Source organism: Fonsecaea pedrosoi (genome assembly GCF_000835455.1).
Source record: "Fonsecaea pedrosoi CBS 271.37 unplaced genomic scaffold supercont1.2, whole genome shotgun sequence".
Taxonomy (NCBI): Eukaryota; Fungi; Ascomycota; class Eurotiomycetes; order Chaetothyriales; family Herpotrichiellaceae; genus Fonsecaea; species Fonsecaea pedrosoi.
The window spans coordinates 1,737,473-1,764,394 of NW_013550614.1; the positions used below are offsets into that span (position 1 = coordinate 1,737,473).

Below are 26,922 nucleotides of genomic sequence, written 5' to 3' on the forward strand. Positions count from 1 at the left end.
TTATGAGTTACGGGTTATGAGACCAGATATCCAACCACCTGACCAGAAAATTCAATACCCCTTGTGCCGATCGAGCAGGTTAAACATCTTCTCGCCCCTCTCGTGCCGTGCCCAATTCACCATGAAGACGTCGAACGCACGCAGCGTGTACTCGGTGCCGTGCCCGCTGATGTGCGGCGTGATGATGACGTTCTTCGCGTCCCAGAGGGGGTCGTCACTGGGGAGGGGTTCCGGGTCCGTGACGTCGAGGGCTGCGCCGAGGAGGACGCCGTTGTCGAGCGCGGCCTTCAGCGCGGGCTGGTCGACCAGGGCTCCGCGGGCGATGTTGATCAGATAGGCCGAGCGGGATTTTTTGGGGGCCCCGTCGGCGGCGTGGGTCGTGTTGGCGAGGATCTCGAATTCGCGCGTCGAAAAGAGGTGGCGTGTCGAGGGCGTCAAGGGGAGAGAGATGACGAGTGCGTCCAGCCCTGATGACAGGAACGCGTGCAGCGATTCCTTCGTCGTCCCGGAGTACCACGCCCGCGGCACCGTGCCGTCTGGGTCGCCCGTGCCGGGGACGATGTAGCCGTTGTCCTTTCTCGATTCTTTTTTCCTCGTGCCCCATGGGCCACGGGGCCACGGCATGTATTTAGTAGTGCCTTTCCGGGAACTTGAGGGCAGGGAGGAGGACATTCATTCCTCACGGCTGAGGGGAGGAGAGGAGAGAAAGGGAATAACTTGCAAGAGACTCACCGGGTGTTGCGCGCGCACCCGCCGTGTAGGCGTGAATATTCGATCCAAGAGCCTTGAAGACACGTGCGGCTGTTTTTTTCCCCCACCCCCCGAGAAGATTAGCTGAAAGGTTCGACACACTCTTGGGTGCCCCTTTTTACTTAGCTAGCAGAGGGATAGAAAATGTAGGAGACGTAAGGAAGTTTGTGGGGGGGGGGGGGGGGAGGGGGGAACACTGACCTTGACGCCCGATACTCCCGTACCCGGCAATCCCGACCGTCTTGCCCACCCAATCCGTGCCGTCAACCAACATCTCCCGACCGGTGCCCCAGTGATGCTGCTTCTGCCACTCATACTCGGTGGCGTAGCGCCTGCTGAGGACGAGGGTGGTCATGACGATCCACTCGGCGATCGGGGGCCCGTGGATGCCCGAGGACGAGGTGATGGGGATGTCGCTGTCGGTGACGATGGGATGGTTGCTGTAGTGGTCGAAGCCGGCCATGAAGAGGTGGATGAGTTTGAGGCTGTTGGGGTATATGGTAAGAAATCAGGTCGGCCCCCCTTTTTGGGAGAAAGGTGGACAGTAATCACCACGTACTTGGGAGCATCTTCGGCGCGCGCGGGGAGGGATGACAGGGTGATCAGGATGGTGGCCCATTGCCATAGCTCTGGAGGGGTGTGTCGAGAAGAGAGACGTGGTTAGTCGACGACATATCTGAGTGGTGATGACGATGATATCGTAGTGAGTGAGATAAGGAAGGACAAGGGATAACCAGTTCCGCCTCTTCATCTTCCTCTTCCTCTTCTTCCCACCCCTCTATTCTTATCCTGACTCTTCACCTCCCCTCCCCTTCTCCTCATCCTTACCATGAACCAGATCAACCCCCAACCCCTTCCACACCCGCAAAATAGAAACAAAACGAAACACTCACCCTGTGGAACCTGCCCTCTCTTATCCACAATCTGCCCTCCTTCGGGGGGAAGTTGTTGAAAGTATTTAATCTCGAAATGCGGGAATCGCCGCTGAATCTCGGCCGTGACATCCTTGGGCTCGGGCTGCCACAGGACGATGAGGAGGTGTTCCTTTTCGGGGCCGCCTCCCATTGTTTCTTTACTTGTTTGGTATCTGGCCGGCTGGCTGGCTGTGTGGTGGCGACTGTGTCTAAAGAAGTGAAAGTCTCCAAGAAATGTTCTCACAAAAAATAAGCAGCGAGGGAACGGCGGCTGAAGCTGGGAGAAATAGATAACGGGCAAGCCGACGAGGAAAAGAAAGGGAATCAGAGAGAGAGAGTAAGAATGATGCTACATGGCGACATGCGTGGCTAATCCAATCCACCCGTTGGTGCCGTCCCTCTCCGAAAACGGCTACAGGCAAAAAGGACAAGAAGACAAGACGGTCAGAAGGTCAAGGTCAAGGTCAAGGTCATACATGGGCCAGTATTGATAATCTAGGATGCCATACCATACGATCGTAAGTACCACGGTTCAATAATACCAACTCCAACCTCAATGCCGATTGCTGAATGCTCAATGCTCAATGCTGCATGGATGCCCTTCCCCTGCTCTTTGCAAAATACACCCACTCTTGCTTGCTTGATGACCCTATAAACAGCCAAAAAACTGCCTCCATCAATCAATCCTTGTTGCCAGCCTTGCTCGAGCCGTGATTGTGCACTCTGCCCTCGTTGTCGCCGTCGCCATCGCCGCCATACCTCCCCACCGTCACCCACTGCAGCTTGATCCTCTTGTCGTCTCGTCGTTCCTGCAATCCGCTCCAGCCTAACCTCTCTTCTCCCATCTTACCAAGTCCGCCTTCTTTGATCCAGCATCCCACCACAGCGCGCGCCCAGCAGAGTTTCTCTTTGATCTCGTTTGTGCGCACAATCTCCATCTCGGACCGACGCAGCGTGTCACTCATGATGTCTTCCAATGGCAAGCTCAACTCATCGCGACGCTCCATTGCTTCCCCGCTGAGTCCGCCATGGTTTGCAAGTCCAATGGCATCAGTGGGCATGAGATAGACGCAGTTAACTCGGTACTGCCCGTCCTCACCTTCTTCCTCGGTAGCCGGCCCGAGGATGGTGACCTTGGTATGATCCGGAAAATTGAATTGCAATCCTCCATCTGCAAATCTCCAGACCCCAACATTCCCCACTCGTTGGTAGAAGTGCACAAACCGTTCGCTTTTGCCCGCTGCCCTGCCACTGGTCGAGTCGTCATGCCTTCCCTGTTTGTTCATATATTTTCCGAACTTGTCCAAAAGCGCCACCTCCTTCATCCGCTCAGCCTCACTGCCCGTCAACCGCATCTGGATCGCGTTGGCGGCCGCCACTTGATTCGGGTGTGTTTCCAAGTCCAGCAGGAATTGTCGTGCAGGGACGTCGAGTCGCTTCATCCCTGCTTCGTAATCACTCTGTTCATAGAACTCGACGTCCGCGGCATCGGCTCCTTGTGGCACAAATTGGTACTCCAAACCCTTGGCTCGTCGGATGGTGTGGCTGCTGGCATGGCGCACCACCACACAACTACTCGGCAAAGAGTTGTCTTCCGATGATTTGAGTATCATGCCTACCGTGCCATCCGAGAGGATGTATGCAATACCATGCCGGGTGGAATAGTCTACCCACTTGTCAACGCGAGGGTATGTGGATCGGGTCCGGGGTTTTCTGGTGCCGTATGCTGATCTTGGACGCCTTCCTGCCTCGTCGAACCTGCGCGGATCAAGAGCCTTGTGAAGGCTTTGCAGTGAATTCAGAACGTCGATATTGGAAGACCGCGGGACCAATACCGCACGGTCTGTTCTGCCAATGATTCGAGGTTGATGTTTCGGAAGAACCACTGTGCGCGCGCGCTCCGTCGTCGTTCCTACCCGCTGTTTCTGTTCGGCGCTGACTGGCCTCTGCTTCTCTGCCGTCCCTGATATGGGTTGTCTGTCATTTGCACTGGTGGGTTGTAAGACATGTGAAGGTACATCTCCCATTGACCCTGTCGGGTCAGGAGAAGAGGACGACTTCGAACGCGCAGACGCGGCTTCTGCTGCCACGGCCGACCGTGAACTGCTCTTGGCCCGCTGGCTTTCAGCGTTTGAGGCCATGGCGGTGATTCCGCTTCTGATCCTCCGAACCTCTGGCCTGTTTTGGCTCAGCTCTTGTTTGACAATCTCTTTCGTAAAGTCAGGCGCAGTCGTCGATCGTGGTAACGTCCTAGATATCGGGGGAATTGGATCACGCAACGCCGCACTTCTTGTGGTACGGATAGTGGCCGCACGCATCGGCCGTTCTCTCAAAAGTGGTTGAAGAGGAGGCTCAACAATTTTCGGTTGTTCTGCCTTAGGGATCTCCTCTGGCGCAAGTGGACCTCGTCGCACTGCTCCCGATGGGATTGCTTGTTGCCTTTGTTGGGCCGCGAAGCTTTGAAACGGTCTGGATGTGGCGCTCACCGGCGGTAAAGGAACCTTAGATCCGCCAACTGGTAGTGCCTCTGTTTCGGTTTTGCCGCTTCGTGAAGAAGACGGTTCTGGCTGTTCCGGAAAAGGTTTTCGACTGCGAACACGTGTCGTTAACAGTGGATGTTTCTGCCGCGCTGTCCAGTCCGCGTGCGCGTCCGAGAACTGTTTATATAGCGTCCCAGGCGGTAAGGGGACGACTGGTGCACACCCTTCTCTATTTTCAACCTCGATTTCCACCAGGGTCGAGATGTCTAGACCAGTACCGACTCCCGCGCGAGGTCGACCATCCGAACCGATACCGATGCCACATTCGCGGCATATTCTGCTGTGACTGATTCCGTAGCCCGATTGTACTTTGTCTCCGCGGGGGTCAGCATTCTCCAACCATGTCGGGTTCGCTCTGAGGCAAGAAATGTCCAGTTCGTCCGCAATCACTCCCATCGTGAAGAAGTCATGTTCAACCAACTCGTCCATCTCCGGTCTCTCGACAGAATTGAGGTTCAAGCATGAAGCCACAAAATCTTTCGCCTGTTGTGGAATGTAGTTTTTGCTGTCCATCCTCCACTCATATTCCAGTGTTCTCAGTTTAGTGTAGATTTCTTGTTGGGTCTTTGACTGGAAGGGAGGAGTGCCCATGAGCATGGCGTAACAAATCACCCCAACAGCCCAAGTGTCGACTTTGTTGTCGTGGCCACGGTGGCCGGACTTGCTCAAAATCTCTGGGGCGATGTAGTTTGGGGTGCCGCATAGCGTGGTCCGACGATCATGCTCATCTGCCATGACTGCAGCTAATCCAAAATCTCCAATCTTGATATTCATACGGGCATCCAGGAAAATATTGCCCATCTTCAGATCTCGATGAATGACAGATCGCTTATGCATATATTTGACCCCTCCACAGATCTGAATCATGTACCGACGTACTTCAGGAAGACTGAGACAGGAGCGGGCCTTGACCATTTCTGTAAGACTCCCATTGGGGCACATCTGAAGGACGACGTAGGTGTGCTCGTCGATGGTGAACGCACGAAGAAATTCGACAATATTTGGATGGTGCATTTTGGCATGAATTTGCAACTCAGTTCGGAACTTCTCCATCATCTTCTTCTGCTCAACCTTTGCCTTGACGACTTTGAGGGCGAATACTTCAAATGTTGTTTTTGACCGTCCCTCGAAACAAACTGCGAATCCGCCTTTTCCCAGCTTCCTGCCCATTATGTAGGTTTCTGGCGACGGGCCAGGCTCTGTTATTGACGGCGGTGGTCTCCATCTGTCATCAATTCGATCGGGATTGGTAAGTTTTACGTCTGTCTTTGGTTTGGAGTCGACTTTGGGCTTTTTTGTAGCTTTTGGAGGAGGAGCCATGGGGATATTTGCTGACCGTGGCGAGAGGACCTCCATGTCAGATGTGAAGGCCTTGCCACACAGCAGTGTTCTATCTCAGGCTGCCAATATTTGGGCGAGACAATGAGAGAGGCCGTTGCAATTGAATTATGGGAACAACAGGGCGGATGTAGCATGCAATTCATTGGTGACGAAAGGGGATGGAAAGTAAACATTGACCAACCGTAACAGGCAAAGATCAGTTATCTCTTGGCATGTTTGTCGACAGAGCGGAAATTTCATTTTTCCGGTGAGGGGCTTTTGGGCCTGCGAGCTCCCCACAGGCACCCAACTGGAGCTCAATAGCCTACGGCCCCGAGCCAGGCCACAACAAGGCCGACTGAAAAGTCGAGACTCACGACTTAACCCAAGTCTCTTCTTTGAACTGCTTGATCGTTGTCAGTATGTTCTGTGGCTTGAAAGTACGACATGATGGTAAACGATAGCTAATGGCCGCGTTGTTTGATTACGGTTAATGGCGGACTTTGGAAGTCTATCACTTTACAGGCACTTATAACGACATGTCGCTGACTCTCAAGTTCACGTCGCTGGCAGTTCGTACACTTTCCAAACCAATAGCTGTGAGTTTGAGGGATTCTCTGCTGCCAACTCTTCTCTTGCCTGACTGTCGAAGAATTTCATCAAGAAACAAGCCCGGGAGCATGAAGGCTTCCGCCGAACCTGCATCTCTTTTGCCCAGACTCTCCACCGAATTGATATGCGATGGCGTATCGGTCTGCTACAAGATGCCGCAGCTCTGGAAAAACAGGTCGCGAAGGAGCAGGCTGCAGAGGCTGCAAAAAGACATAAACATGCCAACATCCCTACCGTCAAGACGGAAGCACAGATGAAAGCTGAAGAGGAAGCTGCTGAAAAGGCCGCCAAAGAAGCACAAGAGCCACCAAAGCCGCGGCCGAAACCCAAGATTAGACCCCTATCCGAAGCCAAAGCCATCGAGTCGGGCGCCAACTTTATAAGCGAGGCATTTCTTTTTGGTGTTGCGGCTGGTCTGATCCTATTTGAGTCGTGGCGGTCGGGCAGGAAAGAGACCCAGCGGAGGGATGATGTCGCCGAGAGACTGAACGACCTGGAGGAGTCTGAAAAGGCGGCCCGAAAAGCCTTGGTCGAGCTGGAGAGGGAAGTCCTCCGCCTGCGAGCACAAGAGAAGAATGGAAAGCCAACAACCACAATAAGATTATTGCCCAAGGAAATATACGAAGAAGACAAAGACAAAGAGGACGACAAGGCGGCGCAACCGCTGGGCTACTGGTCACGCCTGACATCTCTGATGTCTTTCTCTAAGAGTGACAATGAGGCAAAGGAGACCCTGGCAAAGAACGAGCCAGGACCGGCAGAGAAGATCCTTGTCCAATCTGATAAGGCCTTGGAGGAGAAACATAGACAAAAAAAGGCCTTGGAAGAGGCAGAAAAGATGGCTGCTGAGCAGAAACCGAAAAAGTGAGGAGCTGAAGGAAGATGAAGACGCATTTACAAGGTGCTCACCTTCTTGGCACCAGAATGATGTTGACCAGAACTCCCGACTCAACATATGTACATTTATTCACCTTGATACAGAGATACCCCTGATTGAAAAAAAAAAAGTCCTCCAGTATGATGCACGCGAAGTTTTCTCTGTTGCTTCGAACTCGACCAGAATGGCGCACGCTGGGGCCTGCGCTGGTAGCCTCGACTTCGATCAACTTCCAAGGTCAATCCTGGACACACAGAAACAAGAGCAAGCTGATGAAATATAGCAGAAGGTGATACGACCGACCGCGACCTTGTCATTCCACTCTCCGGACAACACCAGCAATCCACGCTCCACGTTCTCTTATTGTGGACGTCCGAGCCCATGACCTCCACCGAAGAACGACTGCGTCCTTTCTTAGCGCGGGCAAGGCAGATGACAGATCATTATGTGGCCATGGTGGCTGAGAACAGGGAGAAGCCCTCCATTTGCCCCGTTCACATCCTCTCGTCTCTGCAACATCGGTAAGGGTGCTCGCAAGCCCCCCTGAAGAGCGGTTGCTCGCTGTTCTAACCTCGTTGGCTACCTCCTAGAATGCTAGGTGTCTCACCCATCCCCATTCTTACTGCGTTGTCAATCGATAGCATCGTAACTACCGTCGAGCGCTACATTCAAGAGCTGAACAAGAAGTACGAGATCAAAATACCGCCAATGCCGATGCCTACCACGCTGGTCGCTCATGCCAGCACCTCGGCGCCGGCTCAGCCCCTCTCCGCACACGATGCCAATGTGTTGACTGACCTGTGCTCTTCCATTCGAGATTTGGAGGAAGCTACCAGGACAAACAACGGAAGGGAGCGATTGGCCGAGTATCTGGGACCAGTGGTCTCAAAGACCCTTGTTGACTTCTGGGAGGACGAATGGATAATTTGATTGCACAGCGCCCGAGGTAGACTCTTCAAATACGATGGAATCCGAACCCTTCAATACATGGCTCATCAATTCATGCAGGCGTGACCGCCCCTTCATCCGCTCTCACCAACACTATGATCCTTTCGACCTGTGTGATCCATCCTCCTCGGCACGTCTCGTTGGTTTCTTTTCATCCACGCCCAAACTTTGTGGAATTTGCGACAGCGGTGGAAGGCGCTGAAGTCTGGACAGCCATCTGGCTTGGTGGGGTCGTTGATGATGAGCAGCGGCGTCACATCGCTCTGGCACATGATGGTCTTGCGCAATGTTTCGATACAGTGGTCGACGTGCATGCGGAGCCCAACCGGCGAGACTTTGAGGTCTGCTGGCGTGCGCACCGTGTCGGTGTGTCGGGCATAGTACGCAGCCCAGCTGTGCTGGCGGACTACATCCTGTAAAGTCCATGAAACAAGACATCAGCCACGGTTCGAGGTCACAAAGTCTATCAGTGGCCTTGTCAGGTGCTTACCAGGCAATGGAGTTGATGGAAGACCTCCAACGACGCTTGGAAGTGGTCAGTAGTTCCGTTGATTCTGGCCACAGTACGGCCATCAGGGAGTTGCTCTTGTCTATTCAGCGCTGACAGCTTGTCGCGAGGAATGGCGACGTAGCCAAAGTGCCAGAGCTCTTCCCACGCGGCATCCAGCTCTGGGGTGGGCGGTCCACGGTATCGGCTCCCGGCAGCGAAGTCATTGTCGATGTCGAGGTCAAAATATTCCACTTGCTCTTCCGCTGGCGCTGTTATACAAGACGTCAGTCCCGATAAACGAAAGCCTCGCAGACTGATACCCACACCATAGGTCGTTTGTGCTATTACAAGCCCCGTGATGCCATTCTGCCGTGATCCAGAAGGTGATGCCGGAAGCCATCAGCGCAACTATGATGGTGAGAAGAATTGGCAGCGAGGCAGATCTGACTTTGTGTGGTATTCCTTTCTCCAGCTTTCTCCTGGCTGCTTCGTTCCAGAGGAACGGGGCGACCTCTTCAATTTTACCTTCGCTCTGAACCTCCTCCCCTTCGAAGTGATCGTCGTTCAGTGTCCTGCGAAAGAAGCCCATATTGATGGCGGGAAGCTACAAGAAGTCGGCCGTTGGTATCAGGCTTGCAGCCAATCTGACGTTCTCAATGTCGAAGAGAGAGATCGAGACGTACGCCTAAGCTGGGAGCACTGGCAAGAGCGTACTTGAAGCCGCTTCTGCTGCGGCCCGCTCTATCTCGTTTGATGCCAGACTCGTCGCGCTCACTCCAGATTCTTCTAAGCGAGAAGAGCCCTGTCGACAGAAAGATCGAATTGGTTCTTTGTGTCACATTACCGGTCGCCAGCATTTTTCGTCAATTAAGTACATTTGCTCAGAACACAAAAGATCGGGGCCATGAGTTTATCGATGAATCGCTCCGTGCTTTCTACGGCCATTGCCATTTCTCAGTGCAAGAATCGGGTGCCTGCTGATCAATAACCTTGTTTCTCAAGAGGACAGGCATGTTGATGGTGTACCCATTCATGGATAGCTGCTTACCGTTACTTCTGACACATCCTAGGGATGCAGGCTTCCTCCATCGTGTGGAAGCGCATAGGGGCTCACCTTGTCCGTGCCCCCAGGCAATCCCAGATCAAGTATAAGAGTTAGCGATGCTCTCATAGCCAAAGTCCCAGCATGCCCCCTACTGCCCAACACCTAGACCATCTGATATCAACCAACATCCTGCTACACCATGTTGCTTTCAACATTGTCATCCTTGCTCCTCTCAGCAATTCCTGTCCTGGCACTACCAGTCGACAAATTCAACGACATGATACAAGGCCAATCGAAGCGTGTCTCTGCAGCAGAGTATGTTGGGGTTGCCGAAAGAGCAGAAATGGTGGAAGGGGCACATTTCGCGGCCGTCGACCTGGCCGAGGTTGTCCAGGGGACACACAATCTTGAGAGCCGCTTGTTCGCCGCTGAATATCTTGAAGGTGCTGACGGCGAGGAGGTGTTTGATGCCTATCCAGCGTATGTCGACGCCGCCGACTCTGCGAAGATTTTAGGAGAGGCACAAGACTTGACCAAGCGTGTGTTTGCCGCCGAGTATATCGACGACACTCATGGCGAGGAGATTATTGAGGCATATCCGGCCTATGTCAACGCCGCTGACTCGAAAAAGGTTATGGGGGAGTAATTCAAGAAATTTGAAAGTGAGGAGGGAGAAAGAACCATGGTCTTTGCAACGTTATGAGATGATAATATGTCCGGCCGGAGTGAAACAATATGGACCAAGATTGTGAGACAAGCATTGAACAAGCACACCGCAATATTCAAGGTTCACCTGCCATAAAAGCAAAAATCCGAGCCCGATGTTGGATTAATAGTAGATGAAATCTCGATATTCAGTATTGCCTGGTACAGCAAGATCACAATTCCTCGCGACATCATTGTTGTCCCTCTTCTCCGTCCTATACATAAGGTCAACTCCCAGTAACTGAGATCGGAGGTAAGGTAGGCATGGTCAGGTCTGGAGAGATCGTCCGTTGGGCATTAAAAACCCCCTCAAATTTCTTGTATTGACATCTGCCTGTGCAACACTCATGTATAGTGCCCATGCTGCTGAGGCAATTTCCGGATACCTAGGGACTTTGAGCGGGATGCTAGGCATGTGTGGCATATCTAGTAGGCTCGCGTCAATCTAGGCTAAAGGTTTGGTACGCATGGAGGACGCAGGACATTTTGAAGTGCGCGGCTGATATGCTAAAAGCCAAGAGAGATGACGGAACATCAACGCCGCTTGCGTGTCGTAGTCTCACAGCCACAGCGAGGCGTGGCGATGGAGATTGGAGGATACGAGTGCCTGTGTCAGGACTCATGAGGAGAAAAGAGGTTGTGGAGAGGCTGTGAGGCTGCAACATGGAACTGACTAACCGCAGCATCCGCTTATAGCGCCGTTGGTATGTCATACCCAGGTAGTCACTCCGGCGCCTGTGTCGGTGCCTGAACTGGTTACAAGCATCGACAAAAGCACCGCCGCACTCACTTGCCAATCTCCATCAGATCAGCCCAAAGGCCACCCAGCACTTTTCCAATTGTCCTTCTTGCGTGATTCTTTGCTTTGACAGTTCTCCGGGTTTTTCTATCCTCGTATTCCGTATATGTCCCTCACGCGAACCGACAAACTCTTTCTCATTCTATCTGCCCTCTCCGCGCTTATGTCCTAATCACTTCGCACCGTCACCATGGTCAGTGTCCCCGCGCCATATTCACGCTTAGACCGACACACTCACTTTTACCTCCTAGGGTCAAACAAAGCGCCGCGAAGGCAAGACCTCTCGCGCACCTAAATCGTCTCTTTTTGGCGGCGGCAAGTCTTCACACGCAGATTCCGGGCAACCGCAGATCAAGAAAGCGACCTTTGAGATCACGAAAAAGAAGGAAGTGGGCGTCTCAGATCTCACACTGCTGAGCAAAGTCTCAAATGAGTCAATCAATGACAACCTCAAGAAGCGCTTTGAACATGGCGAGATCTACACCTATATCGGCCATGTGTTGGTCTCAGTCAACCCCTTCCGAGACTTGGGGATCTACACAGACCAGGTCGTCCAGAGCTACCGTGGGCGCAATCGTCTCGAAGTTCCCCCGCACGTGTTTGCCGTTGCAGAGTCGGCCTACTACAACATGAAGGCATACAAAGACAACCAATGTGTCATCATTTCTGGTGAGTCGGGCGCAGGCAAGACGGAAGCCGCCAAGCGCTTGATGCAGTACATTGCCAGTGTCTCTGGCGGAACCGACTCTAGGATCCAGAGAACCAAGGATATGGTCCTGGCCACAAATCCTCTCCTCGAGTCCTTCGGCAATGCCAAAACACTACGAAATAACAACTCCTCTCGTTTCGGAAAATACCTCGAGCTCGAGTTTAATGAACAAGGTGAGCCTGTGGGGGCCAAGGTCACAAACTACCTGCTGGAAAAGAGCCGGGTGGTGGGACAGATCACAAACGAGCGGAACTTCCACATTTTCTATCAGTTCACGAAAGCTGCCCCGAAGGAGTACAGAGATTCTTTTGGTGTACAGCAACCTCAGTCGTACGTATATACGAGCCGGTCGAAATGCTTCGATGTACCAGGAATAGACGACGCGAACGATTTCCGAGAGACGGTAGAAGCCATGCAGATTATTGGTCTAACAAAGGCTGAGCAGGACAATATCTTCCGGCTTCTGGCTGCCATTTTGTGGATCGGGAATATCACATTCAGGGAGAATGATCAAGGAGGTGTCGACATTGCAGATACATCCGTGGTGGATTTTGTCGCTTATCTGCTAGAGGTGGAATCATCTCATGTGCACAAAGCTATGACCATCAGAATTGTCGAAACAGCCCGCGGTGGAGGACGCAGAGGGTCCATCTACGAGTCGCCCCTGAACCCAGTCCAGGCTAGTGCTGTCCGAGATGCGCTTGCCAAAGCCATATACTTCAATCTGTTCGATTGGATTGTGGCGCGAACCAATGTCTCGTTGAGATCACAGGGCGTGGTGAAGAACACGATTGGTATTCTTGATATCTACGGGTTCGAAATTTTTGAGAAGAACTCGTTCGAGCAGTTGTGCATCAACTACGTCAACGAAAAGTTGCAGCAAATCTTCATCCAACTGACCTTGAAAGCCGAGCAGGAAGAGTATGCCCGCGAACAGATTCAGTGGACCCCGATCAAATATTTCGACAACAAAGTCGTCTGCTCTTTGATCGAGGACAAGAGACCCCCGGGTGTTTTTGCTGCTCTCAACGACGCCTGCGCAACAGCCCATGCAGACTCCGGAGCTGCCGATCAGACCTTTGTTGGCCGACTGAACTTTCTCTCAAGTAACCCCAACTTTGAGAGCAGACAAGGTCAATTTATCATCAAGCATTATGCAGGCGATGTGAGCTATCAGGTTGCAGGAATGACGGACAAGAACAAGGATCAACTTCTGAAAGATCTTCTGAATCTGGTCAGCGAGAGCTCTAATGGATTTGTCCACGAGCTATTTCCCAATCAGGTGGACCAGGACGACAAGCGACGACCTCCAACTGCTGGGGATAAGATCAAGATATCTGCCAATGAACTGGTGGATACACTGATGCAAGCACAGCCGTCGTACATCCGAACCATCAAACCCAACGAGAACAAGTCGCCCAAGGAATACAACGAGCCTAACGTGCTCCACCAGATCAAATATCTGGGTCTACAAGAAAACGTTCGCATCCGGCGAGCTGGTTTCGCCTACCGTCAGACTTTTGACAAATTCGTGGAAAGGTTCGCCTTGTTGTCACCTAAACTTTCTTACGCCGGAGAATACACCTACACAGGAGATGTCAGGACTGCGTCGGAAATTATTTTCAAAGACACCAGCATTCCCAAAGAGGAATATCAGATGGGCGTGACCAAAGCATTTATCAAGACTCCAGAGACTTTGTTTGGGCTTGAGCATATGAGAGACCGGTACTGGCACAACATGGCCGTCCGCATTCAGAGGGCTTGGAGAAACTACCTGCGATATCGAGCCGAGGCAGCGACCAGGATCCAAAGATTCTGGCGCAAATCCAAGGTTGGCGTTAAAGAGGTTGAATTTCGAGATCAGGGACACAGACTTTTGGGAGGTCGGAAGGAACGCCGCAGATACAGCTTGCTTGGTTCCAGACGATTTTTCGGGGATTACCTTGGTCTCAACATGCCGGGTGGTCAAGGCCGTGTGCTCAGAGATGCGATCCACCTCAATCCTCAGGAACGTTGTGTGTTTTCAGCGCGTTGTGAGCTGTTGGTTACCAAGTTTGGACGATCCTCGCAGCGGATGCCACGGATTCTTGTCCTGACTCCCAAATCGGTCTACATCATTGTGCAAGCCGTGGTAAACAACCAACTCCAGATCTCTGCCGAAAGAACAATACCCATTGGCGCGGTGAAATATGTCTCGTGTTCGAACCTGCGGGATGATTGGTTTGCCCTGGGTGTTGGGTCTGCCCAGGAGCCAGATCCTCTCATCAACTGTGTTTTCAAGACTGAATTCTTCCTGCAATTCAAGACAGTCGCAGTTGGCGGCATGAACCTCAAAATCGGACCTCAAATTGAGTACAACAAGAAACCAGGGAAACCTGCGGTGGTCAAAGTTCAGAAAGATCCAGGCGTCACTCGCGACGACGTGTATAAATCAGGAACGATCCACGTGCCGCAAGGAGAACCAGCCAATTCGGTCTCGAAACCGACTCCGCGAGCTAAAGCGGTTGCCAGACCTATTACGACTGGTAAGCTGCTCAGACCAGGGGGACCAGGAGGCCAACCGTCCAAGACTACTGCGAGACGAGCTGTTCCGGCACCTAGACCCGCAGTTCAAGCGCAGCGTCCTGTTCCCACTCCTGCTGCTGCGCATGCACTTCCTCAACAGCTCAATGGCGCATCATCGCACGCCCGAAATGACTCTGCATCATCATATGGTCGAACAGCAGCTCCGCCGCCCCCACCGCCGCCTCCAGCTGCACCCCCTGCCGCAGTGCCTTCCCAGCCCCAAGCTAAAGTAAAGTACAACTTCAACTCTCCTAATGAGAACGAGCTGTCTGTCGAGGCGGGAGAGATTGTGGAGATTGTGCAGAAGGAAAACAACGGTAAGCATGATCGACATTCTTGACCACATTTGGGATCGAAACTAACGTAAATCGCTCAGGCTGGTGGCTCTGCAAGAACCCTCGCACCCAGGCGCAAGGCTGGACGCCGTCTGCCTACGTCGAAGAGATTGAGCAGGCGCGCGCCGCACCTCCGCCACCTCCACCTCCAGCTGCACATCATCGTCCGGTTCCAACACCATCGGTTGTGGTCAACGGTGGGCACAAGCCTGGAACACCGCCCGTTGGTGGTAGGGCCAAACCCACGCCGCCAGCACCACCTGCAAAACGACCGGTCCCAGGAGCAAGGAAACCGGACCTCTCCCCGGCCAGAGATAGTGCCGTCGGTCTGGGCACGAACAGTGGGAGCAATTCTGGGCGGGCTACGCCGAGCAGTCTTGGAGGCGGCAGTCTCGCTGGTGGACTGGCCGAGGCACTGAGAGCAAGACAGAGCGCGATGAGTGGAAGAGACAAGGATCGTGACGAAGATGACGACTGGTAAACATTTGCTCTTGAGATAACTAGATGCCGGTCACGAATTGAAAAAAGCATGCTGATTGAGGACTGGTTGGGATGCCGGTTCTTTGCAAGACTGAGTGCGCAGGAGATGACATTGCTGGCGTCGGTTGTGAAAATGCGGATTATCGGAGTGAAGCGTGTAACTGCTGGAAGAGAACTATACGTTGGAACACTTGAACGTCCCAGTGTGTATGCCGGCCAGCCGGCCTCCTCAAATGTTCCCCGCGGTATTCAGCGTTATGTACCCAGTCTGTTTGTCCCTGTATCTTTCTTCCTTTTTTTTTATAACTTCGAACAGCAAGAAGAGTTGTCCCCTGCTATCTATCTGCCATATTCCGATTTCCTGGGTCTTTTTATCCTGCCAACAAGTGCCAAACCAACCAGTTTTGGTTTCTTTTACTTGCCTCGAGTCACCCTTTCCGCCTCTTAATCTATCTACCCGTCCTGCCGTTGATTCATTTATTTCCCATTTCCCATTTCCCATTTCCCATTTCCCATTTCCCATTTCCAGTAACCTGCCTCCCCACACAGCAATGAGTATCCATCCCAACAGCTCTCTAGGAGGTACGTACGTAGATATATACTCGAAACTCACCTAAACCCTGTCCTGGACCTATTCTACTAAAGAACGGATCAGAAATGATCCAACAAAAATAGGATACCAGTAGAAAAATCGCCGCTCGACGCTGGACGCCGGCGGCCGCTGCTGCCGCTGCTGCTGCTGCTGACCCTGAATCTGACTCTGATTCTGAGCCAGATCCAGATCCAGATCCAGACCCAAGCCTTTTATGAAATTCTTCAAAAGACACGGTCACACTGTGACACACGGTGTACGGTCGAAAGGATATGCCGACCCGTTGCGCGAACACAAGACGGGATGAGATCAGGTCAGATCAGATGGGATGGGGTGGGATGGGATGAGATGGGATGAGCTGAGATGGCAGCGCGGTAAAGTGTCCGCTACAGACCAGGACATCAGACGAGGAGAGGGGAGTCATTACAAGATACACTAGGTGGTGAAGGGGCAGCAGGAGGAGAAGGAGACCACGAGCGTGAGTATGAGCATAGGGATAGACGTGCGATATCTGAGCTGGCACAGCCTGAGATCTCTGTAGACAGACCCTTCGTGGTGGCGTCTTCGCCATTCGCGTTCATAGTGCGTAAGAAGCAGTCACTACTCAAGGCCTGATCCATTGTCGCCCGCTTTACGCAATTCAAACACTGCGACACTTGCAACAGGGATCAAGGGCCGAGGCAGGCAATGTCGGTTATCTAGTTTTGTGTTGTCGTTCCATACTTCCTGGACTGTCTCAGGGCTATTTCTTTTGTTTCAGTATGGACAAGAACAAACCACCATTCTCCCAATGCCATATCTATCAGTATGCCTCAGTCTCTCCCATAATGGTCCGTCATCATACCAATCTTTCATGTTGTAGGTCCAAATGACCCGCAATATCTCCAGTCCTCATCCCAGACCTTGAGATAGAGTTTTCTTGTTGATGGTGGTATCGATGTGGAGATCCCCAGAGTAAGTGACGTTTGAGGTTGGCGTGGAGTGGTGATTGTATCTCAAGAAGTTTGCTATTCATGCGGCAAAATTGGTATGCTTGAAGGCGCTTGTCCGAGCTGTCACAAATATCCGGTTATGTCTTTTGTGACTCTCGAGCACAACGCTGAGAAACTGAAATTGCTCAGTTATCACCTTGTCCGCTTTCATTCAACCCGTTGGTTGTTCCATTTGTTCCATTCGTTCCATTTGTCGGCCAATCCGTCCAATGGTGGCTAGAATCATTAGAGCTAGGCCCATGTCGACCATGCGATGCAACGACAAAGGGGAAGCCTCCGTCCTGGCCGCGATCCAGCAAGATGGAGTTGTTGGGCAAGATGATCACATTCTCGATATATGCAAGGACAATTTGCATTCTCGAGGCATCACGGACGGTCCCATCCGGCATCTCACGACAAAGGGGAACATTCCATTCGTTGACACACGGGACAGGGTTCTTGAAGATGCAGCTGCAGTAATAGTCGCACCATGTCACACCTTGATTTTGTACACTGGACGTCCGCATGACCGTCATGTTGTAGGCACAGAAATACCCCAGGTCTGGCTGCTGGCAGAAGCCAGGGCCGTCCGCGACATTGCCACAATTGAGAGCGAAACTGCTGGATGATTGGCTTGGGACACCGCTGGGAGGAGCAACGGCTGTAGTGTCTGGAATCTCATCTGCAGTCGCCGACATTTCCACATCTTCATAGCGTTTCTCGCGAGCAAAGGGGTTTCGGCATCGGCAGCCGTGGGTACATTCAGGAATGTCGGTGCTATTGTGGGAAAGAGTTCGTAGGTAAGTGCCCGTCAGGCTAACACATGAGTAACCTTCGTCTCGGCAGTAATTGGTAAGAGTCTCGTTGTTTCTGCCACGCGACGCACAGGTCATGCCAAAGGGATCAAATTTGTTGACTGCCTGGACAGCTGCCATGTCGTTTGTTTCAGACTCTGTGCTGGCTCTTGCCTTCTGATGCGATGATGCAGCAGACTCAGCGGGCGTTGGTGATGCCGGACAACTGCAACCAGCTTGACAAGACGCAACCACACCCCCAGAATGCTGCAACACGAAACGTGATCCAGGCAGAATGGCACAGTTATAGCCCTTGTTCTTGCAGTCCTGGGTCAGTGATTCGTCAAACGACCAGGTACCTTTGGTCAACCCATTGTTTGAACTGCAGCCAAGGAGAAGGTCCTGAATGGTAACTCCGCCGGTGCTTTGTGGAGGTTGCGACAGTACTTCGCTCCCTTCGCGCTTCCAAGTTTGTGACTGGCAGGCACAAGAGTTAACGCACTCCTTAATGACCTTTGAGCCAGGCTGCAACGTCAAGGTCAGCGCTGCACGCGTGGGATCGGTTGCGCATGAGTAGCCATGGGATGCACAGAACGTGGTCAAATTTTTGTCATATAGTAATCCGCCGGAAAAAGGGGCCACTTGAGTGGACTGCTGCGACTTGCATATGATCTTTTGTGGGTCGGCTGATACCACGTCCAAATCTCTGGTAACGACTTTGCGGAAGTCCAAGGTTCCATTAGGGTAGGCATATGCGTCGCTAACATTTCCCAGAAGAGTGCCGTTGTCATTGTAGACTAACTTCCCTTTGAGCAGGCATGTGGTGAGAAGAGCCGCGTTTGGAAAGCACTGAATTGCTGGCTTGAGGTTCATGCAGAAACAATGCTCCTCACACCAGTGTTCTCCGGTGGTCTTGAACTTCAATTGACCTCTTGCAGTGCAGTAATACTGATACGACGAGCCGCACCAGGCAGTATGCTCACGGTCTTGGCATATCAGTCCGTAGTCATGGCGCTTTTCGAGTGCCTTGGTGTGTGAAAAGTCCAGAGAGCCATTGTCAAGGACTTGGGCGTCCGAGAGATTGCCGAGGGCGGTACCATCGATTGTATCAAAGACAGTGTTATCTTTGAACCCACAATCGACATGCTTGCCTAGAACGTTGAAGCAGGGCCTCGGGCTGATGTTGACACAGATACAGTGGCTCTCACAAGTGACTTCTGCCTGGCCTTTGTGTTTGACGACCCCATTTGCGTTGCAGAAATAGCCATGGGCCGAGGCCTGGCACAGACCTGTAAGAGTACGGTCGTAACAGACGAGTGCGTGGTCATGACTGAGTTCTGTATCACGCTTTGCGACTGTCGTGGTCAAGTCCAAGGAGCCGTCTGGAAGAATGCTTGACTCAGTGACATTTCCAAGGAGCTCGCCACTCGTTGCATCCAGAACCATGTCATTGACGACTGAGCATTGTTTGGAGGCTTTGTTGACGACACAAATCTTTGGCGCAGGGACGAGGTCAATGCACGAGCAGATGTCATGACACATAATGTCCTTGTGTTTGTATTTCAACTTGCCCGAAGAGCTGCAAGTGTAACCAACACCTGCACACATGGTGGTCCACACTCTGTCATCACAGACCAGGGCATAGTTGTGGAGAGCCATGTCGGTGTTTCGATGCTCTATGGTGGATAGGTGCTCGAGTGATGAGGCAGACGAGTCCATGTCATGAGTCTGATGGACTGCAATCTCGTTGGGAGCAGTATGAGTAGGAACATGATGACCGTGGTGAGAAGTGGGAGTGTGATGCCAGCTGCGGACGATGGAGGTGTGGCCTTTGGTGGGCTGAAGAGGACCAGCATCAAGGAAACCAGCAAGGAAGCAGAGGATGAAGGTGAGATAAAGGATTGCCGCTTGAGGCCAACCTGCCAAAGTGTCACATTAGTCTCTTACTCTGCGCCATCACAGGACATCGCCATGAAGACGCACCTTTCATCTTGACCTCCATGATGTTGGTGAGGCAGCTGCCGGGAGAGGCTTGCCCCAGGAGTGAGCGAGTTCAGAGCAAAAGGTGTTGTTTGTGGGGAAAAGAGTGACTTGCGAGAGGAGAAGCGATTGATGAAGAAAGCAGCAGTGAGGGTGACGAGGAAGAAGGGAGAAGGAATGAAGAGGAAGAAGGAGTTTTGTTCTCGACAAAATCAATTGAGGGCAACTTCAACTTCACTTGGCGAAAGTGTCACCAGGTCGACCTTCACTTTGCCCAAACTCACTGATCTCTCACCTTGAGGTCTGGCAGCAAGCTTGTAAGTGAAGACATCCAGAGATCAGGTCATGTCACTGCTTTTCACCAGAGACTGTACATCACTCTTACTTTCAAACCCTGGATACTCTCTGTTTTCAGGGGTCAAAAGGTACCACCATCCTGGGTCCCAACCATGGGCTTGATTAGAGTGGTTATATTCATGGCGTGGCGGTGGCTTCCCATCCCCATCATGACCCAAGTGGGCGTCTTCAATACCTTGTCGGCGATATTGCAAAGCCAACCTTTCCATTCATCAGCCTTGTCTGTTGGGTTGATCAGGTCGCGGCTGAATGATACCAGTCCCAGCCCTATTAACATCTGGCCCCATCAGGTCGACCCTGACGAGGCTGCAGCCTTGCCCTAGAAGATAACGGCCCACATCGTATGTGTATGTATGACAGCCACGTGTGGAACATAGAACAAATCAGATAAGAGGTTCCGAGAGCGTCAGCTGATGACCGGATTCTTTCCGTCCAGGTGGTCCTTCGCCCAGCTTTGAAATGACTGTCTGCATAATAGGCAATGCTTTCCTAAGTTGTATAGCTTTGTCAGCCTGTCCAAGGGTATATATCGCCGGCATGTCCTCTCCTCAGCCCAGCGTGTTTCATCAAGTCTGCTTCACTCTTTCAAAAAAAAAAAAATTAAAAAAATAAAAAAAACCATACCTCGAAGCTGCGTACCTTTGACCTGAAATCATCAGCATCTCTAAACGAAAATGGGCGACGCCGCTGCCACTCCACTCCCATCTCCCTTCCCGACCTGGCACAATGATAGCTACTCTGGTATTGACCCTTCACGCCCCGAACTTTCACTCGAGGGCAAGACCGCAATTGTGACTGGTGGCGCGGGCGCAATCGGCTCTGCTATGGTCAATGCTTTCGCAAAGGCCGGTGTCAGTCTTGTTGGCATTGTGGGACGAACACAGAAGACCTTGGACGCTACCAAGGCCAAATTCGAGTCTCAGTACCCAAATACAAAGCTTGTCGCCGTGACAGCGGATATAGCTTCTCCCTCGAGTATCGAAGCTGCCTTCAAAACCATTCGACAACAGGCCAACAAACCGATCGACATCTTTGTCCACAACGCGGGCCATCTGGCTGAGCCCGCGACCCTTACGGCCTCCGATGCTAAGGAATGGTGGACATCCTTCGAAGTGAACATCCTTGGGGCATTCCACTCCGTGCGAGCCTTCCTCCCTGTAGGATCGCCCACCGCCACAATCATCAACGTCTCGACGGCCGCTATCCACGTCCCCACCGCTATGGTGACCAATTTGTCAGCATACTCCTCCTCCAAGCTCGCATCGCTTAGGTTCTTCGAGTTCGTCCAGAGTGAGCACCCGGATTTGCATGTGGTCAGTTTCCAGCCGGGCGTCGTTTCAAGCGATATCAACATCAAACATGGTGCCATGGCACCTATGGATACGCGTAAGTCACTCCCACCATCGTGTCTCGTTGAGTCAATGGCCCAAGGAGCCGGGGTCAACCCCGCCCGAATACGTCGGAATAACCCCTCGCTAACTTATACGCCCTTCGATACCAGCCGACTTGCCAGCTTCGTTCGCAGTCTGGGCATGCAGCCCCGAAGCCAAGTTCCTGAAGAACAAGCTTATCTGGGCGAACTGGGACGTGGACGAAATGAAGGCCAAAGCTGACGAAATCGCCAACTCACCCGCCTTCACAATTGGTCTGGCGGGCTGGCCGGTGCTATCGTGAAGTGGGCCAAGGACAGAAGGGCCCCTCAGGTCTCGACAACCAAGTACTGTGGCTACCCAGACAGGAAATATCAGAGACGTGCCGTGGGCACGGCCATCAGGACTGACCGAATCCAGCCCACAGGAAAGGTTACAGACGAGGCGTGGCACACGGGAAAGCTGGCACAAGAGATGTTGTTCACAGTGACTTGGTTTGAAAGGGGCAGTTGGGTCCAATGCTGGGGGCGGCGTAGGACGGTCATAACTTGTTTCACCGACCCGGACGTCGAAAGAAAGGCAGCGAAGACAAGTTGTTAAGGCGAAAACTAGGCCGAATTCAGATAAATTGCCGGGCTGGGTATTGAGGTCCACACGTGACACATAGAGTCAGCCTCTCACTTACCGAGTACATCGATACACGTCAGATTAGCCACTCACATAGCACCGACAGCTCAAGGTCGATACATTCATTGGTAAATCATGCGCTAGACCAAGTGTTTCTGGTCCTAGTCTCGTCTCATCGTCTTTGTCTTGATCGTAGTCCCCAGAAATCTTGCAAGGTAAAACCAACACCAATTTCTGTGGCCTTGTGAATTTGTCAGACGCCAAATCTCGTCCGTTCATAAAATTCTATCTCTATAGGTAGTCATCACCGCGTAGTCGAATCAGACCACTTCATAACGTGTCTATACATAATCGAAGATTGTAAATATATCTCGCAGCCTCCAATCCAGGCGCGCCCAGGCCCGAACACCCGTGGAGGCCACCCACCAGCAGCAGAACTTTTGTTTCCAGAAAAACCGAGTCTTCCACACCCGAGGGGGATCAACGTACACCATCAGACAAAAGAATGGGATCGAGGAGAGGACGTCTGCGATTTCAGTGCGGGTGGCTGGACGGACCCTCACCGCCTAGCCTTCTCAACTCAAAGTCCTCTGCCCTGCTGCGCACTGGAGCCATGGACGGAAACGGCTCGTTCTCGTTGGATTGAGATGCGATCGAGTCCACCCGTACTGCCTGCGAGCTGACTTTACCAGATCTCGCATCCAAGGGCGGCTGGGATGCGATGGGCGGAGCTTGACCTTCTTCCGCTAGGGAGTCGCGTGGAAGATCGATGCTTCGACCGGGGCGGTTGAAGCGGCCCAGGAAGCGGTTGCGATGTGTCTCGGTGCTACTGATCGAGGCCCGATGATGGCCACTCATAGACACTCTGCTGTTACCGCCCAAGCTCTGGGTGGTCGAGCGCCGCAGAATGCCACTCATCGTGTGTCCTTCGCGGGACGTTGACCTTCCGTGGCTTTCGCGTTCTTGGGATTCCGAGATCCTTCGTTCCTCCTCAATCCTGTTGGATTCGCGAATCACCTCTTCGAAATTCGGACGACTGCGGTCTTCGTACACATCCGAGAGTTGCTCTCCGGAACTCACGTCTTTCATACCCAACGAAAAATCCACTCTCCTGGCCATAGCCGACAGAGACTCGCCTCTAGGTCGTCCGAGTTGACCAGTGCTGGGTCGTCGTCGCAAGATGGAAGGATATTGAAGCGGAGGCGCCGCAGCCGCAGGAGTGTGGTGGAGCGGATCTCCAGTGATACTTCCTGAAGCATGACCGGGTTGCAGTTCGTTGGCATTTCCGCCGATGAGAGGTGGAGCGCCAGGAGGCAGCTGCATAAAGTACGGCACATCTGGTCGCCAACCAGCTTGGTTGCGACGAGGACCTTCAATGCCAATCTCCTGCATAGCCACCATCAAAGCACAGATGAATTTGTTCCGTCGCTGAAGACGAAGCAGCTCGTTTTGCCAGTTCGACTTGTAGAAGAAAACAACATTCAAAGTGAGAGAATACGCTTCGGTCACCTCCCTAAGTTCGGTCAAAATATTGCCCTGGTACTCACGCTTCTCAGATCGCACAAACTCGAGTAGCGAATTGCGCAGGGCCTCGATCTGTTCCAGAGTGGTACCGAATCGGATGACAATCGGAACAGCTTCAGCAAGCCCTCCAGAGCGCCGCATATTCAGGATGAACAACGTGTTAAGATAGGAGTTCGGCGCTTGGACAATGTGGCCTTCCATCTTCTTGAATTCTGTATACAACAACGAGATTTCCTTGACGAAGTAGTCATCTCCTTTAAGGGAAGACCCAGTGTTGCCGTAGATTGAAACTCGGTCTCCAACATCAAAGGGATGTTTGACGAAGACAAAGATGCAGGACTGTAGAAACTCTTGGGCAGTAGCGGAAAATAGCCAAGATAAAGCGAGGACGGCTGAGCCAGCTGAAGTCAAGACCCCGGCTGCTGAGGTAGAAATGAGAGAGATTAAGACCAAGATGGTGACGACACACACGATGAAAAACAGAACATCGTCAAGCTTGCTGACGACGGAGTCGAGGTCTTTGAGGGAAGCAGTGATTGATTTTCTTTCCCTTCCGATTTCGACACAGACGGCTTCGAGTTCCTCCATGGAAATATCTCCGTTCATATCTTTGTCGAACATGCTGAACGCTGCCTCGGCTTCCTCTTCATTGTCAAAGGCCGCCTTCAGGTCTTCTGACGACACGGTCTCGAAGCCCTCTCGCACGAATGTTCGATACAGACGTCGAGCCAGAACCTGCGAGCCGCTAGTGCTGTTGAGCAGGGTTAAGACGACCTGAGAAGGGTGGCCGCTTTTTGCCACCTTCTTCCCAGTAAAATCACCTGCGACTGTGCCAGCCACATCACCGACTTTAGCAAAGGCCTTGGTGAGAGCTTCCTGAGCATGCGCGGCATAAAGGGCAGGTGTTTTTGTGCCCGACCCTGGCTCCAGGTGTTTTTCTTCGAATTCTGCATCTTCCATGGCAATTTTGGCCTTGGAGAAGATGTAGAGTTTCGTCAGGCTGCCAATCTGAAATTTGTTGATTTCAATCCGGTCGGCATAAGTTCGCAAGTGGAAGGAAATAGCTATCAGCTGAATGATAATCTTCTCGATGAAATTCAAAGTCGCACCCACAAAGATAGAGATGATGACTTTGTTGAGAACCTTTTCCCAATGCTTGGTTTGTTTGGAGCCATTCACATGATGGTTAGTCATGGTAGGCAGGAAAGAAATCTCAATGCCCAGCCACCAGAAGAAGATTGTCGCTGGGATTTCGAGAGCTTTGCCCAAATCTCGCCACTTTTTGGAATTGTTCGTGAAGAGGCTTGAGATGAGACCAAGGGGATATGGGATCATCCGGGCAGCGATACGACCGGCCCAGAGAGTCAACCAGATTATTTCCAGCCATACTCCGAACCAGATCAGATCGACACCACCGACACTCGCGTGCTCGGCAGCAGGCAAGAACGCTCCAACCAGAATAGGAATCAGCAGGAGGGCAAAGAGCGGGACGATGTAGGTGAAATAGCGGATAACGAAGCTAGACTGGTGGATGTATTTGAAGAATTTGGCAATCTTAGTGCTGGGGTTTTCGGGAGGCTTGTAAATGGCGGTACGTTCGTGAATTGGGTTCGTGGCTGTATCGAACTCATCGAGTGGCTCGGGTGCTCTCGACCGGGATCGATGAAGTTGCGCTGAAGTTCGACCACCCTCTGACTGCTGGGACTCTATTGACGTGAGTCGTTCGGCTCTCTGCACGGCAAGTTCGTCCTCAAGACGATGGGCCTCTTCTCGCGTCTTGCTGGGGGACCGCGGGTCATCGAAGGATGTTCCCGTATCTCGACGACGTGTTTCCGCCTTCAGCCGGTCGTGTAACAGTTTACCATCGACAGAGTCTTCGTGTCTGTCATTTTCAACAGCCGTGAGATCGTCGTCGGAGGGTCTCTTGCTGGAAGGGTCGAACTCGAAGCGAGGCAGTTCTTTCTCGGGCGTGGTCATGTTGGGTAGAGGCACGGGTATGGAGAGGACTCTTTCTCTGAGACACGATCCTCCTCTTCACCCCTCCAATATCATATGCACATCAGAAGCCAGCCAGCGGCTCTGAAGACAAGGTAGCGAACGTGTGGGCGTATATGACGCAAAATATGGGTACCAATCCTGGGTGGATGGAGTCACACAGGCGTGAGATGTCAGAACTGGGGAAAGGATTTGTCTGAAGACTTGGTATGAATATCAAAGAGGGTCTACGCGATCATAGAATGTTGAAACGAAGGAATATAAGAGATGAAGATGATGAGATGGAAGAAATTACATCTGTGACGGAGGCCGACGTGCTGCGCATTCTCCCCTCATTCCCTTTATGCATGCTGCATGTCTACCTTGCGAGCTGGGGACTGGCACAATTGGGTACAAAAATCAACTCTCACTTGTATCAGTAGTTACGTATGGCCCAGAAAATAAGCACAGGGCAAGAAAAAGATAGATACCGCGAAAACGGAGCGATTCCCAGGGATAGGCAGCCCTTGCTCTTGGGGACCAGGTCAAGGGTGGGCGAGGTGGGCACCGGATGGAGTGCTTGTGCGCTCCACCGGGCGGGTTCCATGGCGAAGTAAAAGGAATAGGCGCCATGGATGGTGGGTAACCACTGCAAGGGCGGCAGATTCCCATCCCCCGAACTGCCAATCGTGCCACCCGAAGCCGCCCCAAGCCGTTTGTCATAGGTGGTTGACCCCTGGAAGAAGCCGCCCAGGACAAATGTTGGTGCTTGATCTTCGCTGGGAATTTTCTGACGGTGGCGCAGGTGGAGTGTTGAGCTCCCATCCTTGTTGCATCATTCTTCACCGTCGCCCCATCTCTCATAACAGCACACATGTCGATCAGTTCAATAGCTTGTTGGACGATCGAGATGAAGACTGAGCATTCTCGGAGAGTCGCAGACCTAAATGACCGAAAGCTTCTGTTTGTGCATAATACACAGTTGTTCTCTGTTATACAGATGGATATTTTACTTCTTCCGAAAAGAGAATCTGACTTCCCCCATGCATGACCTGGTTGGTTCTCGCTCCACGCGAGCCAGGTCCCCCAGTATACTTGTAGTTGAAGTCGATTACACATGTATGAGTACGAGGTTCTTTAAATAAAATCAGCCATAGCCAGATCAGCCGTCTTTCAGCTCGCTTACGAGTGCAACCGTGTCTAGGGAGGCCTGGAAATGCATTTTGTTCCTGATACCTATTGCCTTGGACGCATTAGGGCGACTATCTGAACCAAGCGTCGAGCATGTTGTGGCGCCCCTGGAGGAGGAGACGCCCAGCTCTGATCCAAATTTTATTTCGGCCTCTTATCTGTGTGTGGCGCCGGCGCCGTTATGGCCCTGGCGATTGTCTTTCAAGCCTTGTTTCATCTTTGACATGTGCTGCTTCTCGAGAGGCTTTAATTTGCGGTGTCGTTATCGATGCGAGGATGCCCAGAAAACCGGCATCCCTGAAACATGTCGGTAGCCAACATTCCCAGACACCAGATCAACCCCTGAGGTCGGGTCAGTGCAGGAGACGAAAATAATAGCTCGAGTTTGAGGAGGACAGAGCGAAAGAGTGACGCATTATTGATCGTCAACAATCTCGTGTTCGTACCTCGTAA

The 26,922-nt window shown here is 52.3% G+C and overlaps 10 protein-coding genes across 10 annotated transcripts; 5 read left to right on the plus strand and 5 right to left on the minus strand.

Moving 5' to 3' along the window:
• Window positions 1–51: 51 nt before the first annotated feature.
• On the minus strand, window positions 52–1,815 carry Z517_02593 (uncharacterized protein; the record flags this gene model as incomplete). Its single annotated transcript, XM_013431702.1, has 5 exons — window positions 52–584; window positions 733–801; window positions 952–1,235; window positions 1,310–1,379; window positions 1,644–1,815. The coding sequence occupies 5 exons, from the start codon at window positions 1,813–1,815 to the stop codon at window positions 52–54; spliced, it is 1,128 nt and encodes a 375-aa protein (XP_013287156.1).
• Window positions 1,816–2,344: 529 nt separating this feature from the next.
• Window positions 2,345–5,560, minus strand: Z517_02594 (uncharacterized protein; the record flags this gene model as incomplete). The annotated part of the gene is made up of 1 exon (XM_013431703.1): window positions 2,345–5,560. One exon carries the CDS (start codon window positions 5,558–5,560, stop codon window positions 2,345–2,347), a length of 3,216 nt encoding a protein of 1,071 aa, XP_013287157.1.
• A 503-nt stretch (window positions 5,561–6,063) lies between these two features.
• Z517_02595 (uncharacterized protein) lies at window positions 6,064–7,004 on the plus strand (the record flags this gene model as incomplete). Its single annotated transcript, XM_013431704.1, has 2 exons — window positions 6,064–6,123; window positions 6,177–7,004. 2 exons carry the CDS (start codon window positions 6,064–6,066, stop codon window positions 7,002–7,004), a joined length of 888 nt encoding a protein of 295 aa, XP_013287158.1.
• A 149-nt stretch (window positions 7,005–7,153) lies between these two features.
• Z517_02596 (uncharacterized protein) lies at window positions 7,154–7,943 on the plus strand (the record flags this gene model as incomplete). The annotated part of the gene is made up of 3 exons (XM_013431705.1): window positions 7,154–7,250; window positions 7,297–7,534; window positions 7,604–7,943. 3 exons carry the CDS (start codon window positions 7,154–7,156, stop codon window positions 7,941–7,943), a joined length of 675 nt encoding a protein of 224 aa, XP_013287159.1.
• Window positions 7,944–8,035: 92 nt separating this feature from the next.
• Window positions 8,036–9,040, minus strand: Z517_02597 (uncharacterized protein; the record flags this gene model as incomplete). The annotated part of the gene is made up of 3 exons (XM_013431706.1): window positions 8,036–8,374; window positions 8,452–8,720; window positions 8,776–9,040. The coding sequence occupies 3 exons, from the start codon at window positions 9,038–9,040 to the stop codon at window positions 8,036–8,038; spliced, it is 873 nt and encodes a 290-aa protein (XP_013287160.1).
• A 655-nt stretch (window positions 9,041–9,695) lies between these two features.
• Window positions 9,696–10,142, plus strand: Z517_02598 (uncharacterized protein; the record flags this gene model as incomplete). The annotated part of the gene is made up of 1 exon (XM_013431707.1): window positions 9,696–10,142. One exon carries the CDS (start codon window positions 9,696–9,698, stop codon window positions 10,140–10,142), a length of 447 nt encoding a protein of 148 aa, XP_013287161.1.
• A 1,048-nt stretch (window positions 10,143–11,190) lies between these two features.
• Z517_02599 (myosin-1) lies at window positions 11,191–15,090 on the plus strand (the record flags this gene model as incomplete). Its single annotated transcript, XM_013431708.1, has 3 exons — window positions 11,191–11,193; window positions 11,252–14,591; window positions 14,651–15,090. The coding sequence occupies 3 exons, from the start codon at window positions 11,191–11,193 to the stop codon at window positions 15,088–15,090; spliced, it is 3,783 nt and encodes a 1,260-aa protein (XP_013287162.1).
• Window positions 15,091–16,798: 1,708 nt separating this feature from the next.
• Z517_02600 (uncharacterized protein) lies at window positions 16,799–19,448 on the minus strand (the record flags this gene model as incomplete). The annotated part of the gene is made up of 2 exons (XM_013431709.1): window positions 16,799–19,365; window positions 19,430–19,448. The coding sequence occupies 2 exons, from the start codon at window positions 19,446–19,448 to the stop codon at window positions 16,799–16,801; spliced, it is 2,586 nt and encodes an 861-aa protein (XP_013287163.1).
• Window positions 19,449–20,457: 1,009 nt separating this feature from the next.
• Window positions 20,458–21,457, plus strand: Z517_02601 (uncharacterized protein; the record flags this gene model as incomplete). Its single annotated transcript, XM_013431710.1, has 2 exons — window positions 20,458–21,169; window positions 21,285–21,457. The coding sequence occupies 2 exons, from the start codon at window positions 20,458–20,460 to the stop codon at window positions 21,455–21,457; spliced, it is 885 nt and encodes a 294-aa protein (XP_013287164.1).
• An 857-nt stretch (window positions 21,458–22,314) lies between these two features.
• Window positions 22,315–25,281, minus strand: Z517_02602 (uncharacterized protein; the record flags this gene model as incomplete). The annotated part of the gene is made up of 1 exon (XM_013431711.1): window positions 22,315–25,281. The coding sequence occupies one exon, from the start codon at window positions 25,279–25,281 to the stop codon at window positions 22,315–22,317; it is 2,967 nt and encodes a 988-aa protein (XP_013287165.1).
• Between the last annotated feature and the right edge of the window lie 1,641 nt (window positions 25,282–26,922).